The sequence below is a fragment of the Rhodnius prolixus genome, unplaced genomic scaffold (assembly GCF_049639745.1).
Source record: "Rhodnius prolixus isolate KJV_2025 unplaced genomic scaffold, Rpr scaffold_8, whole genome shotgun sequence".
Lineage (NCBI taxonomy): Eukaryota > Metazoa > Arthropoda > Insecta > Hemiptera > Reduviidae > Rhodnius > Rhodnius prolixus.
In genome coordinates, this window is record NW_027411593.1 from 4316165 (window position 1) to 4337152 (window position 20988).

The 20988-nt window shown below is 36.8% G+C and overlaps 1 protein-coding gene across 2 annotated transcripts in view; it reads left to right on the plus strand.

The window, feature by feature from the left end:
- LOC141450729 (lachesin-like) overlaps positions 1-20988 on the plus strand; it is a 338800-nt gene that overhangs the window by 311518 nt on the left and 6294 nt on the right. For both annotated transcript variants that reach the window (XM_074121461.1, XM_074121462.1), the window contains one exon: positions 13289-13440. In XM_074121461.1, the coding sequence (XP_073977562.1) occupies positions 13289-13440 (152 nt within the window). The remainder of the gene's footprint in view (positions 1-13288; positions 13441-20988) is intronic.

Consider the following 20988-nt stretch of genomic DNA (forward strand, 5'->3'; position numbering starts at 1 on the left):
GTCCATCACCAGACAGTGAGCTGTAAGAAGCTCCTAGGAAAAGAAAAATCTATGGGTCAGCAGCTGGATTCGAACCCGTGACCCTCGCGTGGGAATCCAGTAAGCTAAACGCATAGCTAATCCCGGTAAACATTTATTGTTGTTAATTTCAATTTAACTCAATATACCGGAAACGATTATGCGCTAAACAACTGCGTTATGGGAACATATTTAATTAACGTAACTTAATTAACCTTTAATCTAAGATTTTATTTTTATAGTAATTTAATTTTATTAGTATATTTTATAGGAATAAAATATCCATAAATAATTAATATAGTCATTGCTGTTATTTATTATTCATTAATGAGAGTGAATTACAATATTAATGAGGTGTTTGAATGTTGAATTATCTTATGTGGTTAATGTATTTATGTAATCAGTAATATGTTTGCAATTACTGTCTGGGTGAGTGTGTGTGTGTGTGTGTGTATGCATTGTTAATTATTAACAATAATTAACAATAAACAATAATTGTGGAAATTTCAATCAAGCGTGGTGGTGATATTTTGATGAAATAATTCAGGTGGTTTGATTTCTGTGATTAATTTTATGAATTTTTTAGGGATGGAATTCAGCTTTGTGATTAGGGAATATTGTTGGATCGCAAGGCGGATATCCCTGGTTTGATTGAAGTTGGCCTCTTCCCAGAAGTTTCGTACAGCCCACTAACTATTGACGCGGAGGTTGAAGTCTCTTACGAGAAAACACTTTCGGGAGGCCGGCAGAGCACTTAAAAAAAAAAAATATTGCAGGTGCCAACAACCTTAAGTGTTAAAAGAAATATCCTTGTATATTCCCACTTCTATTACAGCTATATTGTTGATATTCCACTCAATTGTAGAGTTGAATGTTATCTCTAATTGATCAAAATTTCATAGACTTCCGATTATTAAGGTCCGGGACAAAAAGATAGCCCATCCACATATTTTCCATTTAAACATTTAAACCATTGATATTATTATTATTTTTTTTAATCAAAGCTTATTTTGCTGTGGTTTGAACATATTTTCTTCATTAGACGTTGTAAATAATAATAATTTGAATGAATCAATAAATAATACTTGATTTTGGGTGGGACTAAATGATAGCACATTTATTGTTTATTTACAAATAAAAACAAATCCCTTCAATTAAACAAGACTTATCCAGTTGTGTTTCTACTTTCTTGTCGATAACTATTTACCTTTGTAATAGGACGTGCAAAAACTTTGACATCGGAAGAAAAAAATACCATTCTCCGAATGAAAAATCGAGGCTTTTGCATTTCGGAGATTTCAAAAAATATTGGTAGGAGTAGAAAAGTGATTTTAAACTTTTTGAAATCTCCAGAAAGCTATGGGACGGAGAAATGTCTTGGAAGACCGCCTGCCTTAACATCACGGCAAAAACGGGCAATTCTAAGGGTAGCTTCCAACTCTATTTTAACGGCCCGTCAAATTGCCGCAAGAGCTGGTGTAGAAACAAGTTTGAAAAACGTTCAAAAAGTCATTCGCGCAGCTCCTCACATTCAAAGGAAAAAAATGAAAGGGATACCGCCCCTAAGTACGGCGCATAAAGAAGAAAGGAAGAAGTTTGCCCGTGAGCATGTCCAATGGAAAGCAGTGCTGCTCGCCGATGGAAAAACCCTTTGAAAACACTTTTTCTTCTTTTCGCAGGTCGTGATAGTAGTGAGCCCAACCAGCAGGACCGTCGAGAATGAATTTTTTTCCATCGGCGAGCAGCACTGCTTTCCATTGCTCTTTCCATTGGACATGCTCACGGGCAAACGTCTTCCTTCCAGAAGAGAAATAAAGAATTATGCGCCGTACTTAGGGGCGGTATCCCTTTAATTTTTTTCTTTTGAATGTGAGGAGCTGCGCGAATGACTTTTTGAACATTTTTCAAACTTGTTTCTACACCATCTCTTGCGGCAATTTGACGGGCCGTTAAAATAGAGTTGGAAGCTACCCTTAGAATTGCCCGTTTTTGCCGTGATGTTAAGGCAGGCGGTCTTCCAAGACATTTCTCCGTCCCATAGCTTTCTGGAGATTTCAAAAAGTTTAAAATCACTTTTCTACTCCTATCAATATTTTTTGAAATCTCCGAAATGCAAAATCCTCGATTTTTCATTCGGAGAATGGTATTTTTTTTCTTCCGATGTCAAAGTTTTTGCACGTCCTATTACAAAGGTAAATAGTTATCGACAAGAAAGTAGAAACACAACTGGATGTCTTGTTTAATTGAAGGGATTTGTTTTTATTTGTAAATAAACAATAAATGTACTATTATTTAGTCCCACCCAAAATCAAGTATTATTTATTGATTCATTCAAATTATTATTATTTACAACGTCTAATGAAGAAAATATGTTCAAACCACAGCAAAATAAGCTTTGATTAAAAAAAATAATAATAATATCAATGAGGGAAGGGATTAGCTATGAGGTTAGCATACTGGACTCCCACGCGGAGGTCCCGGGTTCGAATCCAGCAGCTGACCCTTAGATTTTCTCTTCCTAGGAGCTTCTTACAGCTCACTGTCCGGTGATGGACAGTGTTGTCTGTAACGAGAGAACACTGTCCGGAGGCCGGCAGTGCACTGGAAAAAGCTCCGGGCGCTAATGACCTCAGCTGTTGATGCCCCCCCCCCAAAAAAATAATAATATCAATGGTTTAAATGTTTAAATGGAAAATATGTGGATGGGCTATCTTTTTGTCCCGGACCTTAGGTAACGAGATACAGGCGATCAAAATTTGAAGGTTTTGTAGTATCTCAAATGTCGGAATTAATTAAATATGAAAAAAACCAGCATGTCGTATGTTTGGCTTCAAAAAAAATTATTGCTACTTAAAATTGTTACTGTTTTATAATAACTTTGATAAGGGCCTACCCTTAAAAACTTTTTATTCCTGGTGCCTGCTAATATTTTGTTGCATTTTCTAAGGAAATACAAATTAATTGGCAATATTGATAAAAGTTTTTTTTTTTTTTTTATATAAGAAGCAATTTTTGTAAGTTGTTCATTAGTTGTGGTAAGGAATTTTGTGTTTGTATTTGTAATTGGCAAAAGTTGGTGTTTGTCTGGTGGCACTGCTGTGGGCTAGTTGGCTAGCTAGATATAATTTGGCCCAGGGGAATTTATACAAGCCATTCCCCCCAATCAGTGCACTTCCAGGAATCTTACTTCTAAATATCGATGACTGCCCTTCTTGAAGTCACCATCTAGATGTACTGACAGACTGTTCTATAGTTTATTCAACTTCCCAGAACTATACTTGGCAAAACACTCTAAAATCTCAATTCACTGCTGTTTACTTATTTAAATCATTTTAATTTATGTAATATATAAATCAACATTTACTTTAAATTATGTGCACTATATTTAACTGCAATCTCAAGTCTATTGTTAAAACTAGTTTATCTTTGTATTGATAAGAATTATTTTGAATCAGTCGTAGCTTCCTTGTGAACCCAGTTGATCGTGTCAACCAACCTGGTAACGTTTATCTTTGGGCGCCACGGTAGCCGAGCGGTTAGAGACGTGACCTGCGGAGCTAATATGTATTGTTGGTTTAGTGGATTCGATCCCCTTGTCTAGGCCTTGGATTTTATTTAATGGTTTAATATGAGAAATTTATAGTAAAGTATGTTTGCTAGTCGCCTTCGTCCACGACACCTAATTGGGTAGTTGGCGTAAAGCCCGCCTGAAAAAGTAGGCATTACTTTACTTTACTTTTACCGTGTGATTGTTGAGACCCACACTGAGAAATCCAATTTTCCTGTATCTCGTTTGTCTAAACTCTCATTAACAACTATGAGAATACAGTGGAGTCTCGGTTATCCGTCATGACCGGGACCGGACACGTGACGGATAGTCGAATAGACGGATAATGGAAAAAAGACAGGAAAATTTCCAGATTCTTTTGTTTAACGTGTATAAAACTTTGTATTAACTGGTATACTTATTTTATACGTTTATACGCTTAAGCCTTAAAGGTCAGCTATCTTTCATTATTCAATTCATTCTATTGGGTATTAAAATTAATGAATACAATGTCTGCGACATCTAATCGGTTTTGTGGGCGGTTTTGTTTGTGGTTGATCTTTTTAAGAAAAAAAACCCACAAACTGTCGAATGATGGACACCAGTATGTACCTAAAAGACAAAGGAAAAAATGTGGACAGTGACGGTTAATTGGAATAGACGGATAAAAGGGTGAGGGATAACCGAGACTCCACTGTAATTTCGTTTAATGGTTAATTTACTAAATATAATAATTTTTGGTTAGTTAACTACGTCCAACGGTTAACGCCGTAGATGTCTCAACTAGAACCGTCCATTCTGATCAATAAGTACCTTTTTTTTCAAGACTTAATCACCGCCTCAAGAAGTTTCACTTTCGCCTTTCCGCTCATGCCAGCCGTCTCATCTTGGACTCTTCTTGACAATCCCAACCGTCGATTGAAACGTCGCTGGCCTCGCGATTAGAGTCACGATCTACTCGGCGGTGCAGCCCCAGTAGTTGACTCACTGGAGAGCCACCGATAGGTGGTAACACTTCTCATGTCTCATCTAGTCATCTGCTTCACTTGCAACAGCTGTTGTAAATTTCAAACGTATACCCCTAAATGTTTTTTAAGTAAATAAAATTTGGGTAACAGAATACGAGGTATGGCTATTAAAAAAACGAGACTACCCCTCCCCTATCCCTACAACGCTCCATGCGAATTTACCATTGTTAGAAACAGTACTGGAAGTCTTTCTCTGAGAGCTCCTGCATGACGCGTGCCGCTTTTTCTTTCACAGCTTCAACGGACTGAAATCGTGTTCCTTTTAATGCAGACTTTGATTTTTGGGGAACAGATCTAAAGTCAAATGGGGCGGCCAGGTCAGCCGAATAAGGCGGATGGCCTAAAACTGGGATGTTGTACTTGGCTAGAAACGTCTTGCGACAGACAATGCAGTGTGAGCCGGCTCGTTGTCTTGATGGAGAGAACCCATGACTTGTTCTTCCACAAATCGGGTCGTTTTTTCCTAACTCTTTCACCAGAGTTGAGCAAGCACCTCACCGGAAGTAATGTTGATTAATTATAATCTATATTTTCATCCGTTTTGGACGTGGAAGGGCGACCCGGGCGGTCATCATCTCCGGACGTCTTCTCGGCCATCTTGGAAACGCTTGAACCACTCAAAAACTTGCGCACGTGATACAACATTCATCGCCATAAACTTCTTTTAATAAAAGATAAGTTTCAGTAGCGGTTTTACCAAGTTTTTTTATGTGAAATTTCACGACAGTTCGTTGCTCTACTACATGTGTAGTATCATGTTTTCGGCAAAACGAAACTAACACCTCTTACACAATCACGTCAGGTTCCGATCAGACAGATTTCTCTACAAACACACGAGACGCTGCTGCAATCGAAAGAGAAGGCTTTTCGCTGCACAGCTGACAGGTCGTTAGGATTTGGAGCAATGCATAGTTCTTCTGTAGCAGCATCAGTCTCGTTATTTAATAGCCACACCTCGTATAAGTACTGATCATATTTTAGGTTTTTTTCATTTGTACACTACCGAAACCGCCTCCGAACTCATGTCTGTGAACCGCTCACCATCATCCCTGGCTATCTGACAGGGGCCATACAAAACGGTCTCGGACTAGCAAGACCCACCCCTTGCCACTACCTACACTAATACGTAACAGTGCATCCAGAAATCATTAAATATTGAAGTGTAATACAATAACATAAAAGATAAATATGTTCATTACATAGTACACGTGTACTACAAGTGATTAAATGTTTTTTTCGAGACGATAAAGAAAAGCTAGCCCAAGGTATTGGTGAAGAACTGGTGCGGCGTAGAAGATGGAGAGAGAGTTAGCTTATTCACGACGTATCACTCGATATTACAAGCCGGCTATGGTAGACACCCCTGGGAGTCTCGATTTAGAATCCAGCTCACGTACCCGGGTTCACACTGGCTTCAGTAGCCGAGCCGGGCCGGGCGTCTTGTTCCCCCAAACTGCGCTATCTTAACATCTTCGTGAAATACTTTCCAACTAGAGAACAACTTGTACGCTCTCCTATACAAGTTGTTCTTTTCTTTTTTTCATTTTTAACTTCCACTTCCTCCTCTATTCTTGTGTGTGTGTGTGTGTGTATTTAAAAAAAAATCAATTAGGAAGATCGCTAGACAGGAAATTATCAACTGAAAATATTCAGTTCAGTTTGCAGATTGAAGAAAATTCTAGATTAAACCGGAAATATGAGTTTTTCTATAAGTTCTAGGTTCCAGGTGACTTGTTCGAGACTGGTTTCTTATTGAGTTTGGGACGCCACCCCTCTGAACAATGTCTGGTCATGATGATGAACCTTACGATGATGTCTAGCGAGATTGCAAAAAAATTGTATAAGAAGGGATCTTTGTGTTCTACAAGTTTTTTTTTGGCATTGGCTTCCGCCACACAGCCAGCATCGTCTAGGTGCTTATCACTAGAATATCACTCACTCTCCATTCTTACTTATAAATACATTCCCTTCACACATTCATCCCTCTACTATACAGGGTGACCAGAGTGGCGAAGTCAAGATCTAGGCAGGCTAGAGTTATTCGACGTTCAGGTTGTTTTTTTCTACAAACGTTTGGTGTGGAGTTTTAGGAAATCAACTAATCGACCCATACTTCTACAGAGAGAACTTAACTGGTGCAAGGTATCTAACTTGTTTTTAAGAGACATTTTGCCAGTTCTGCTTGAAGATGTTTATCTACAACGTCGGCTAGATATGTATTTTCAACAAGATGGTTGTCCGGCACATAATGCGAGAGTGGTTCGAGGTTACCTGGTCAGAAATTTCCATGAAAAGTGCTTAGGGACTCATTGTCCCATCCAATGGCCACCTCTATCTCCGGACTTAACCCCAATGGACTATTTTTTTTGTGGGGGATATCTAAAAAATAAAGTGTACAGTAACCTTAATCACGTGGCTTCAGTCGATGATCTGAAACGTCGAATAACTCTAGCCTGGCTAGATCTTGACTTCGCCACCATAAGTGCTGCTACAAGCAAAGCGTGGAAGTCCAGAGTTTTGGCTTGCCTATCCGTTGGTTGTGCCCAGTTGGAACTGATTCTTTAAAAAAAAATAACGTAATTTTGATAATAAACTGAAATTTGTTTTTCATATTTTAAATTACCATAACTTTTGAAAAACCTAACCGATTTCAAAAAAAAAATTGTTTTTTTTTAGGAGCTCAAATACTATACAAATATGCAAAAAAAAGAAGTTGGATGCTGTATCTCGGGATATTGGGGTTTAAATAAAAAGGGACAATCACTGAAAATAAACTAGACTCATAAATGATTAAATACGTGTTTTTTATTTTTTCGAAATTTCCTGCCGTTAAAAAAAAAAGTGGGTGGAGCATATAACTCTGGTCACCCTGTATACAACTATTTACATACAAACTTACAACTAATGGATGGATCAGTACTCTGTGCTTCTGCCACCCTTATAGCTTAACCTGAATTAAAATCACCGTAATCCTTCTCTAATCATTTTCTTGCATTCATTCTAATTCGGCTACAACTTTTAAATACACTCATATTTCTTTGCTAGCTCTGCTACAGATTTAAGCACATAGATGTTGGTGGAGAATATTATGTCTTCGTAGCGAAATGGTGCAACTAAATACCTGTATGTGTCGTCAGACATTCGTTTCCTTTCTACCACATAATGTGGACATATCATTTTACAAGTTGAGGAAAGAATAAGCTCTCCTGTCAAAGTTTTCCTTTAAAATTTTCACAAAAAATGACAAAAAGAGAAAGGTTTTTTTTTTTATAAAATGGCCTCTGTTTGTGTGTGAAAACTCTAGCCTCAAAAGACGAGAAAAACTCGAAAACCTAAAGTTTTGAAAATGTCTTTTTTGGTTTTGCAGTTTTTCACTGCAGGACCATAGGGTCTGAGCCTGCCCGTGAAGCCTAAGCTAATCTCTGGTACAATAACAAATGACTAACAAAAATCAGGCCGCGAAGTTTGTTTAAAATCAGGAAGTAACAAAAAAATCAAACAAAAAACTCATGTTTAACACAAGCGCACCGGAACAAAGAAAACATTGCTGAAGTATTTCCGTTGGCGAGATGAATTATTTATATGGCCTTGATTGTGCGCTCGCAGATATCCTTTTCCCTTTTTTCCCGCCATCCCTTCTCCGCTCTGGTTGGAATATCATCACGAGGCAAAACTGGAGAGTCAATCTAAACTTTCTGTTCCATAATTTCTTGCTACCATCTCATCTTGTATTCTACTTTGTAATGGATTGTTTATAATTGGCGGAGATATGGAGCACACCTGTTTAGCACCTTTAACACAGAGAATTAGCTTATAGTTAGTTACACTAATTGCATATGTGTTGATCAATTACTTTTATTCAAATTTTTCTCGCGAGAAAATCCTTCTTAAGGCATTTATATCGGGATTTGGGATTTGCGTGTTCCTCCATAATGAACGGGAAGGATGATTATTGCTAATTCTAGTCTTAAATTTTTGATTTGTTTAATGGCCAAGCTTTTGGGCCAAAGAACGACGAGGTCTTTTTTTATGGGCTGTGGAAAATATTTTATTATTTTTATTTATATTATTTGTTATTAATTACCTAATTTTATTTTACAGAAACAGATAACAATGTACACATTGATTTGTTGAAAAGACGACAAGGTAGCTGAGCGTTTAGTGAGCGAGGTCCGCAAAGCTAAGTGTAATGGGTTCGATTCCCGGTCTAGAGACCTTGGATTTTATTTAATGGTTAATATTAGAAATTTACAGAAAAGTATCTTTGCTAATCGCCTCATTCTTAATTTGGTAGTTGGACGTAAAGCCCCGCCTGAAAAAATAGGCAATTACTTTACTTTTTTACATTTAAATACGTCAGGATCGACGAATGACCCTTTTTCGAAGGTTTCTACCTCAAGATCAAACGGTCAATCAACACTTTAACCGAGAGGTTCTTGAAAAACTTCGAAAAAGGGTCATTCGTGTGAGACCAAATATCAAGAACAAATGGGTGTTGCATCACGATAATGCTCCTTGTCACACAACAATTTCAATAAACCAGAGTTTTTGGCCGAGTAAAAACATTCCTGTGGCTCCTCCAGCCTCCTTATTCGCCTGACTTTCAGTCCTTGTGACTTTTTTCTCTTCCCGAAGTTGCGAAAAATCACCTCAAGGGAACTCATTTTGGGACAGTGTCGAAAACATTCAAAGTAATTCTTAAGTAAACTTCCGGTTTGTGTTTTGGCTGCCCGGAAGTGCCACCATTGGTGAATAAAGAATAAATTTCTTTCGGGTCTTAGTTTCAAGGAAATTTGTTCGTTTGTTTTGTGATTGTATGAAAATAATGAGTGTGTGGCAACAATGTTTTCGGCCCCCGCCCAGCAAAGAAATGGTAGCATTTTTTTTTTTTGCTCACGATTACCCCTTATTATTGACCATTTCCATCATCCTTTTACCGCATTTGCCTGTTCCATTAGAGCCCAGAATAATACCATCAAGAATTGCGATAGGGTTGTTGGTTGGTTGGGTGCTGGCAGCACCTAAAGATCTCACATTTCCAGACCAATTTATTTCGCTACTCATTTAATGAATTCTGACATAACACAGCATTTCTCTTACTTTACTCTTAGGCCAAGATAAAAACGGAAGGGAAAATGTAAACAGCGCAGGAAAACAGTTATACGCTTTTCTTTTCTTTTCTCTCTGCATTTCTTATTACTTGCGTGTTTATTTAATTTTTCTTTTACTTTCATTAAAATTCCATCCAGAGAGATTTTTTCTCTTTTAAATTAAATTCCTAAGCAACAATTTGGTAAAGATATACAGAGTAGACATTTTGCTCCAAATAGTTGGCCTTTAATCAAACTGTAAGATTTGATTGAACATACAAGAAAGGAAAATAGCCACACACCGATATCAAGGGCATAATTGCAAAAGCAGCACTACAAAAATGGGCCAGACAGATTACAGTAATCGGTAATAAAGGGAGATTCTATAAAACTATGTGTAGATCAGTTTTACCTAGACAACCATGGTTTAAGGGGAACTGTCACTAATAAATGGGCAATAAGCAGGCTGAGAGCGAACCACGCGGTGTGCGGATCGTACGAGTATCTTCACAGGACCAACAAAAGGTCCCTCTCTCCTCTTTGCGTAGATTGCAATGAGGAGGAGAATTTCAAACATATAATAATGGATATGTCCACATTATGTGGTAGAAAGGAAACGAATGTTTGACGACATATTCAGGTATTTAGGTGCACCATTTCGCTACGAAGACATAATATTCTCCACCAACATCTATGTGCTTAAGTCTGTAGCAGAGCTAGCAATGAAATATGAATGTATTTAAAAGTTATAGAATGAATGCAAGAAGATGATTAGAGAAGGATTACGGTGATTTTAATTTCGGTTAAGCTATAAGGATGGCAGGAGCACAGAGTACTGATCCATCCATTAGCTGTAGTTTATGTAAATAGTTGTATATAGTAGAGGGATGAATGTGTGAAGCGAATGTATTTATAAGTAAGAATGGAGAGTGAGTGATATTCTAGTGATAAGCACCTAGACGATGCTGGCTGTATGGCGAAAGCCAATGCCAAAAAAGACTGTGGCTATGTCATGGTCACGGCCGTGTGTTGTACGTGAATACGTTTACGTAACGGGTTATATTTTTTATATAAAATATTTTTATTTATGTATTTAGGATAAAATCAAGGAAACAAATTATTAATGTGTTACAATATAACTTTATTAATTATAGGTCTGTTATACGAAAAGTACGACACAAATGGCATACAAGATCCATCGAGATTTCTGATAAACGTTAAATCAATATAGGTATTACCTAACGTTGTTGGAGAAGTTTCAATATAAGACAAATTGAACTCGCTGAGCATGAAGTCGGGCAATGAGCGGTTTTGTGAGACATCAACATTAAAGTCTCCAACTATCATAATTGGTGTAGTAAGATGTAATCGGGTATAATTTTAGAGATGTTTTTGGAATATTTTAACAATGATCGTAACATAAAGAGTTTAATTTCTGTTAACGCAGTGCCCGGATGGATATGCACACATTCGAGTAGGAATTTGAAGATGCCATTGGCCTTTTTCGTTTACTAGACAGACATCACCAGCTTTTGCGTCTTTCATTTCCAAATAAATTTCCGAAATGTCAATGTTAAATCTATTACAATCAGTGAATCTATTACAATCAGTACTATTGATGTTGCGATATATGGCGACTCCACCGGCTTTGCGACGTTTACCATTCGATTGTTCTTGAGAAGCCCTTTCCAACCGTATACGATCTCTGTATTTGGTTTTTGCTTTTCGACGCGTATAGGCCGACATTATATATTTTTGATAATATTTTTTTATTGTAACACCTTTATTTTATTCACTGTCACTATTTTACACTAATGTTTTATACACAATCGATAGATTGAGACGACAGCTGACGATTAAAACTTTAACGAACATCGTACCTTCTCCGAGTCAAAAGTTATACTAATTGCAAATCTCGATACGCAGCAAAATGATCTCCAAATGGCGGCGCTTGCCCCTCCACCGCGCGCGATGCGTCACAGTAATGAATTCTTTGATCCTTTAGCTATCCAGTGGTCTAATTTAATTTTGGATGTAGACGATAGATTCGAAACTATAATGCCAAACTGTATCCCCCGATTTTGTTATCATTAGATTTTTTGGATTGCCACCATATGATTCAAATTTAAAGACGTATTCACGTCAAAAAAGGAAAATGGTGGGGTATGATCGTGAATTTAGTTTATTAAAAAATCAAATATTAAATATATTGAGTTCGGTAATGATAGGTAGATATATTAGACGAGTTCCATGCCGCCATTTGAGTCTTATTCATATATTTTTTTTTAATCTATGGCCCCTCCCACAAATGATTGATGATTATTTTGGTGCCTCCCCTCCTGTTGAGTCTTAAAACAAAAAGGTTAACATTATTATTTGAACAATTTATACAGACTCTGAAGGGAAATAAAACTTTAAACTTTTTTTCCCCCCTTTATCAAACTAAACAAATATGTATTCTGCTATGAAAACACACGACTTTCCACGATTTCCAGACTCTGAGGGAGTGGGAGGGGGAGAGGAAGGCCAGGTTTTTCTCACGAGAGTGGCGGTAAAAAAATCGGGCGGGAATTTTTCTTCTTTTTTTTTCAACTTATCTGTTATTCGCAGAAGTTGATTTACTGTGAAGAGCATTTTATTTATGTATGTACATAAAAAAGAAAAAAGTAAAAATAAATTTTATGGAATTAAAATGAAATACTCATTAATAATGTTGCGTTAAATAAGGAAAATAATATCTCTACATATAAATGGAGTTGGGAAGCGATAAGAGCCTGTTTAAGCCAGGCACAGTGAGAGGTCTATCAGCTGATGTGGTAGTAGGAGGTTACACAGTGAGTGCAGGTTATGTTGGTGCTTACACCTCTAGCTGGCTGGCATTGTCTCCAAACAGCTGCAAGAGCTCCCTCCTCTTCTTACCTCCTTACACTCTAGCCTGGATGGGAAACCTTAAGAGAACATTCTCCCTGGAGTATCGCTTGCCAAGTAGTGGTATTCCACTTGATCATTTAACTGATTACATTGCCAACATTTTAGCCTTACCTTGCTTATTTCTTTTCTTATACTCTTTATTCTTATTTTCTCTTTATTTTGAATGTTTATAAGATATATATATATATATATATATATTTGTTATGCCTATTACAAATCCAAGTTTCTTCTTACTTGTGATTGAATTGTTTTCAGATTATGTTGGTTATCTTTTTTACATGCTGTGTTTTATTTGAAAATATCAATCGATAATTTGGAGTTGAAAAGAAAAATCGAATTAACGTATTTTTTTTGTTCCATAAAATGAAAACTTTTCTTGAATAACTTCAAAGTTACATTGAGTATAACTTGCACAAGCTTTGAACAGACATCTTCGTAGCCATTACATTCAAGTCGCCAACTGAGCAAAAACTAGTTTGTAAAAACAACATTTTGTAGATTTTATCCGCTACATTTCGCATATTTTCCTGTAAACTGTTATTCCTGTTCAGTGAATCAGATCAGCTTTTCTTTCTCTAGAATACCCAAACTCTTTCATTTCCCTTCAGTCTGCCGCGCAACTATTTTGGAAGATTTATTAATTTTTTATTTTTAATGAAAATTTCATTTTCCAGTGCTCGAGATCGAGTAACTCGTGAGGATACTGGCGTGGACACTGCCAGCATGAGCGTAACTTTATTTAAATTAGCTGAAGAAGATTTTGGTGAATATAGCTGCCATTGTAACAACAGTCTTGGTGCGACGAGAACCTTTTTCATGTTATACGGTGAGTGCTTTATAGATATGTGACATTTGTGGCATTGATTTGGGTTGGTGGGTGAATTCAGCTGTAGTAATAATGAACATGGACTTGTATGGGAAGAAGTGGGAAGCTTCAGGAATAACGGGTAGCCGCCAATTTGGGATAATCACACATTTCTCCCCCCCCCCTCAAAAGTGTTTATCCTCCTCTGCTATCCTTGAATTTTCGCAATTTTTTGTGGAATGATATCATCAAATGCCCTCAAAAAGCCTAATTTTGCTAGAAAGGCTATTTAATCCGACGAATGGCGCCGGGTGCCTTGAAAAATGAGTTTACGACACAGTCAACACTGGGCTATCCATTTTTCAGTAAAAGACGCATAAAGTCATGGATTAGTCGAGAGCATTGCTGTGAAAAGGGGGGGGCAGCAGTCCTTGTTAGCGCCATATACTCCCTTCTCTCTGTCCAAAATATTCTTTAGATATTTTGGAGGATGACTTCCTTTATCCGTCTCCTAATAAGATGAAGACGTGTAATTGAAGACTTGCTCAATTCCGGCTATGGGATAAGTCCTCATACTACTTTTTTTTTGTCCTACACTTAGTAGTTGTGCGGGGAACACCAGAGAGGAAATCGGCTATGGTTCCTTATGGTCCATAGTTTACACAACTTAAAGAAAGGTTACACGTTTCGCTAAAACTTAAAGAAACTTATTTTATCAGAAGTGCCACTTTAAATTTAGTTTACGTAGTGTTATAACTTTTGTTTTCTATTCATTCTTACGAGTGAAGGTCACGTAAGGGTCACACAAGAGTAAGATGATATGGATGGTGGGCAACTAATTAACAAAATGAGGACGTCTCCTCAATAATAATATGGCTGACTTGAAGGTTATATAATGAAGAAGCTAGATTGGATCTGGTGATGTTTCATATAATAGGTTGTTAGCTCTCTCGTCCTCTCTCAGAGGCAGTCCATAAAAGGTTAATTAATCAATACTAATGAGGTTGTTGAAGTCTCTCTCCCTATTAGTAGAATAAAGGTCAATCAGCGCATAGAATACCCATTCGATTCAACGTTCGACGTTGACACATTATACTGTGGCTACAAAAAGTATTTGCACACCTACGATTTTTGTTATTTCCAAAAGGCAAATGAAATAAATTATATCGTACTGTCTTATATCTTTTTATTAGTCATTTTTGATACATATTTTATAGAAAAAATTATTTAATTATATTTATGTTTGCCAAAAAAAATTAAAAACTACATTTTAAAACACAAAAAGTATTTGCACACATCTTGATTCTATATAAAATTTAATAAAAAAATTAATTTTAATATTTAGTATTTAATCCCTGGGCTTCTATTATAGCCTTGAGTCTGTTAGGCATCGAACAAATTAATGGTTTAATATCATCAAGGCTTATTTTATCCCATTCCTCTAGTAAAGCCTTTTTCAGTGAATCTTTATTAGAAATTGTATGTTTTCGTATTCTAACGTGTAGCATTTGCCAAATATGTTCAATGATGTTCACATCTGGAGATTGAGGAGGTGTGTGAAGTCTCCTTGGCACATTATAGAGCATCCACTCCTCTGTAACTCTCGCTGTGTGTTTCGGATCATTGTCGTGTTGGAATAAAAATGAATTTTCCATACCCAACTTACGAACACTTTGGCCCAAATTTTGGCGCAGAATATCTACATACATTCGAGCATTCATATTTTTTGCAATAAACACAAGTTTACCCACACCTTTTGCAGAAACACAGCCCCAAACCATCACGTTGCCTCCCCCATGTTTCACTGTCGGAATTATATTTTGATTTTTAAATTCCTCATTTACCTTTCGCCAAACATATTGCCGGCCATCACTTCCAAAAATGTTATATTTACTTTCGTCAGTGAAGAGCACATTCTCCCAAAATTCTATTGACTTGCCTGAATATTTCTTTGCGAACTCTAGTCTTTTTTTTCTATTCTTCTCACTAATGAATGGCTTTTTCCTAGCAGTTCTACCGTAATAATTTGTCAAGTGCAAAACATTCCTTATAGTGCTTTCACTCACTCGCTGAGATGTTGTCGCGACCATATTCGCCAACTCGCCCGCACTTGTGAATGGATTGGCCCTTACCTGACGAACAATGCCTCTTCTTTGTCTTTCATTTAACACTTTAGGTCTACCGGTTCTTCGTTTATTTTCAATAGTTCCCCTATCTTCGTACCTTTTAATGATGTATCGCACCGTGGACATGTTCATATTTAAGATACTAGCGATTTGCCGATAACTTTTTTTGTTATTCCGCAATTTAATTACCTTAAAGCGAATTGTGTTTGAAATTTCTGCTGTTTTTGCCATGTTAATCTTGCTAACAACTGAATTGGAACCAAAACATAATTATTTCTAATTTAAAATTTTAAATCAACCTTTGAACGGATTTATTAATTAAACAAACAAGAATATTGTTTGGTGTGCAAATACTTTTTGTGTTTTAAAATGTAGTTTTTAATTTTTTTTGGCAAACATAAATATAATTAAATAATTTTTTCTATAAAATATGTATCTAAAATGACTAACAAAAAAATATAAGACAGTACGATATAATTTATTTCATTTGCCTTTTGGAAATAACAAAAATCGTAGGTGTGCAAATACTTTTTGTAGCCACTGTAGTTAAAGTCAATTCTATTTCACAATCTGGTGACAGACAACTTAATTTTTTTTTTTTTATCTTATAACCATCTTTATGTTTATTTTTTCATCCAAAATTATATTTTTTACTGTGTTTTAATTAGTGGCATTTAATTACCGTTAAATAATCAGATGGCCGGAAGGCGTGCTAATATTTGAAAAATAACGGTGTGAAGGTAGACTCTAAACGTTAATTATTCCAATCTTGTGCACGCTCTAATTGTTGAATTGTCTGAAGTAAACATTTTTGAGTCCCATGAGCATCGAGAAAGTGTTCTGTTTTTTACAACCTGGTCCAAGGATTACTGGGGGAGCAAGGACCTAAAAAAGGTTTTAGGAGGTTTCTGGAGTATGTCAATTTCATGTATTTTCAACAGTCACATTTTATAACCTCCCTATTTATGGGAGACTAAAGTTTGAAGTAAATTTGTTATTTACAATTGTTATAATTGGATCATGTGAGTGTTCGCGCCAGATTTAGTCTTGATTTCACCTCCTGAAGATGGCAATAACTAAAGTTGCTCGAAACATCTGGATATGATGTGATGTTCTCTCTTTGAAGGAACCTGTATTATTAACATAAACAGTCAGGTTAATTAATTAATAATTATTTTAGTAATTTAATTAAATTTAACTTCAATGTAACCCACATTCGTGATTTCCAAATTATTTTACTTGTATATTGGGTTTGAATATTTCTAACGACTATCTAAAATTGGTGTGAAGATCGTGCGAGAATGAAGCTATGAGTTTGGTGGTTTGGACGGGGAGCGGGTGCGGTACAGGCGGTTTTATAGAAATGACAAGAAGTGGTGGAGTTACGACGCAACTAAATCACCAGACATATCCTACAAAGATATGGTGGCCCTCTCTTAACTCTAGGATATTGGCGAAGTTTACTGCCTTTGTTCTGTTCTGGCTCCAACTTACCTTTGTCTACAGATCGACTTACGTAACTCAGGTTTCCTTCTTGTAGCAATAATAATAATAATATAATACCTGTCATCGAGAGGATGGGCGCCTCCACATCTCATATTTCACATCTCAAGGGCACACTACCCACGGATCACCTGCCTGGGAATACAATTTGAACTTTACTAACAATATAGAACTCTATTTTGACGTCATCGTATTCCGTCATTGGTTGTCAGTACTTTAAGATTTAGTACAATTATTTTCCATAGAATATTTTATACAAAAAACTAAAAATCTAGTTTAGAAATAATGGCTAGACTTATACTTTAATTCTCAAAAGTTCTATCTTAAATTTTGTTCTAACTCAAAATGTTTTAAACATTTAATTATTTAGCTAATATTATTTAAAGTGTAAAACTGTATATTTCTCTGAAGTGAACTACCTCCATGAAACCTACCTCCATGAAACCTACCTCCATGAAACCTACCTCCATGTAACCTACCTCCATGTAACCTACCTCCATGAAACCTACCTCCATGAAACCTACCTCCATGAAACCTACCTCCATGAAACCTACCTCCATGAAACCTACCTCCATGTAACCTACCTCCATGTAACCTACCTCCATGTAACCTACTTCCATGAAACCTACCTCCATGAAACCTACCTCCATGTAACCTACCTCCATGTAACCTACCTCCATGAAACCTACCTCCATGAAACCTACTTCCACGTAACCTACCTCCATGTAACCTACCTCCATGTAACCTACCTCCATGCGTTCTTTGAATGTCCTAAACATAAAATCTGTAAGAAAAATTGTACAAATAATAATTATTGATCTACTATATTGTACATTCAAGTTTTTGAGACACTCGTAGGAGGCATTTTCTGAATAAATTTCAGAAAAAGGAAAAATCCCTTAATAAAAATGTTACTCCCTATTGTGGAATTTGGTAGAAAACTTGGAAATTTAGAATCTCATTGAAAATGCATAGGAGCTATACATTGTAAGATTGTTTCTGGCAGTACTGCTTAGTGCTTTGATTAAACTTTGATCTGAAGAAGCTACGGGGATTGAGATGTACTTGTATTTAGCAGCTTGCCAAAAGCTCGAAAGGGCCCTTTGGGAAATCCGAAGGTGTTTCACGGAACAGCCAGCCACCATAGTCGAAGAGCACACCCCCCTAGAAGAGTAAATCTAACTCTAAGAATTAGTTACAGCTGCTTTCTAGTTATCCTATCCGGTCACGAAGATAAAAAAAAAAAAAAAGAATAATTTGAAAATTGGGGGGGCTTCCAAGTTAGTAGTCTTGGAGTCGCCAAGATTTTACATAAACAGTGACAAGAAAACCACAACCAATGTTTCAAACTATTGTCTTCAATAATTTATGAGCTCACCGTGGATTTGGCCTTTTGCAGTTGTAATACAAAACCCACCCACTCATTCTAACATGTATATATACTCGTATATTATACAGTTCATCTTCTCAATGAAGCTCTAGGAACCTTCAATAAATTAATTAAGAATCTTTAAGCTGTAAGATATAGTACGTTGCTATAGCAACTTTAGAAAACGTAACTTGAAGTTACTAAAGTACTTGATGTCTACAGTAAACATGGTGCTAGTAAGTATAAAGAGAACTTAAAAGCAATTAAAAGTTTACATTTCGCTCCATCATCTCTCGTAAGCCTTTAAGCATCATGTTCAGAAACACTTCTGATGTATGATTACGAAGGTGTATAATATAATCAAGATTTTATCAGTTACTATTTTTTCAGCGGAAATACCAAATGAGAGCTAATACTTTTTTTCCGGCAATTTTGAGTGCAATATACAACAAATAGGGCAAATAGGGAGAAGGGATTTTGCGATTAGCGTACTGGATTCCCACGTGGAGGTCCCGGGATCGAATCCAGTTGCTGGACCTTAGATTTCCTCTCTTTCTAGAAGCTTCTTTCAGCCTCACTGTCCCGGTGATGGAGAGTGTTGTTTATAACGAGAGAACATTGTGTGGAGGCCTGCTCCGGGCGCCAATAACCTCAGATGTTGACGCGCCTTAAATCCTAAAGATGTTAACGACAAATCTTTCTCGTTGAATGATCAGAACGCTATCGATCAAAATTCCAGAAATGAGGCACCATTTTACTGTATGAATTTTTCATTTTTTTTTTGAGATTTCCTTAAAATTTCATATTTCCAATTTCTCCAGGTTAATCTATAACTATTATTTGGATAATTGTTTTAGGGGGAAACCTATTTTGAGCAGTTTTGAGGAGGGTGGAGGTTATCATCTCTCTTTCAAAGTATCATTTCCCAGGGTTGTAACAGCACAATAGCCTATTTCGGGAAACAGCTATTTTTTAGTCATTTTTCGACCAAAAAATAATTTGCTTGGGTCCCTTGAGGTTCATTCAGGCGATCTAATTTTCAATCTAGATTAACTTGTAAAAATTTTGAAAGTAAATTTGAGAGAGAGACTTGATTTTGTGATTAATTTAAACTAGTTTGTAACACAATTCTAGGCCCAAAGTTGAATAGACCTATGACGTAGACTGTTATCTATCTCAGGATTCGCATAACATTTATTTCCTGTGTAAATACATAATTTTGGAAAAAATTTATTAACAAGAAGTAAGAGAAAATGAAACAAATGAAGCCTATTGGGTGTTGAAAGTTACAAAATGGAATGCTTTTAAATACTAAAAACATCGCTGTGAAGGAGATAGTCATACTGACGCTCTCCTGTACTGACGGGTATCCAACGTTCAACGCACTTCATTAAACCCAGCCACCAAGCCTCGATCTGTAATTAAACACATCACCCTTAACACAATCAAATAATACCCCCTCATCTACCCATGTCACGCTACTGGCACTGATACTGATACTTGTACGGCGCGGCTATAGTAATATCACTATATGTATACTTCTGATGCAATAATACTTCACTCAACATTAATACTAACACAGATATATAGAGGTACACCATCCACTCGTACGAGGGTCGTTTGAAAAGTCCGTGCAAAAATAAAAACTACTTAATTTTTTGGGGTAAACCTTTTTTATTTTTCAACATAGTCTCCTTTTAGGCTTATTACACTTCGTCCAACGCTGCTCTAGTTTGTTGATCCCTTCCGAATAATAGGATTTGTCCAAGTCTGAAAAATAGCCATTCGTTTCTGCAATCACCTCCTCGTTTGAATAAAATCTTTTTCCCGCCAGCCATTTCTTCATATTGGGGAACAAATAGTAGTCCGAGGGAGCCAATTCTGGAGAATAGGGGAGGGGATGTGAAACGAGTTGGAACCCTATTTCCATTAATTTTGCGACCACAACTGCTGAGGTGTGAGCTGGTGCGTTGTCGTGATGGAAAAGGACCAATAACGATGAATAATATGCACCTGTAATAGTTATACCCTTTTCCAGATAGTCGATGAGGATTATTCCTAGCGAATCCCAAAAGACAGTCGCCATTAACTTTCCGGCCGAAGGAACGGTCTTCGCCCTTTTTTGGCGCAGATTCCCCCCTTTGGTAACCCATTGTTTAGATTGTTCTTTGGTCTCAGGAGTGTAGTGATGTATCCATGTTTCATCCACAGTGACGAAACGACGCTTAAAGTCCTGCGGATTCTTCTGGAACAGCTGCAAACCGTCCTTGCAACACTTCACACGATTTCGTTTTTGGTCAAGCTTGTGCAATCGCGGCACCCATCTTTGTCATGTCCAAATGTTGATGCAAAATATTATGTACCCGTTCATTCGAGATGCCCACAGCACTAGCAGTCTCACGCACCTTCACTCTTCATTCATCCATCAACATATCATGGATTTTATCAATGATTTCTGGAGTAGTAACCTCAACAGGGCGTCCAGAACGTTCAGCGTCACTTGTGCCCATATGGCCACTCCGAAAATTTTGAAACCACTTATAAACTGTTCTAATCGAAGGTGCAGAGTCA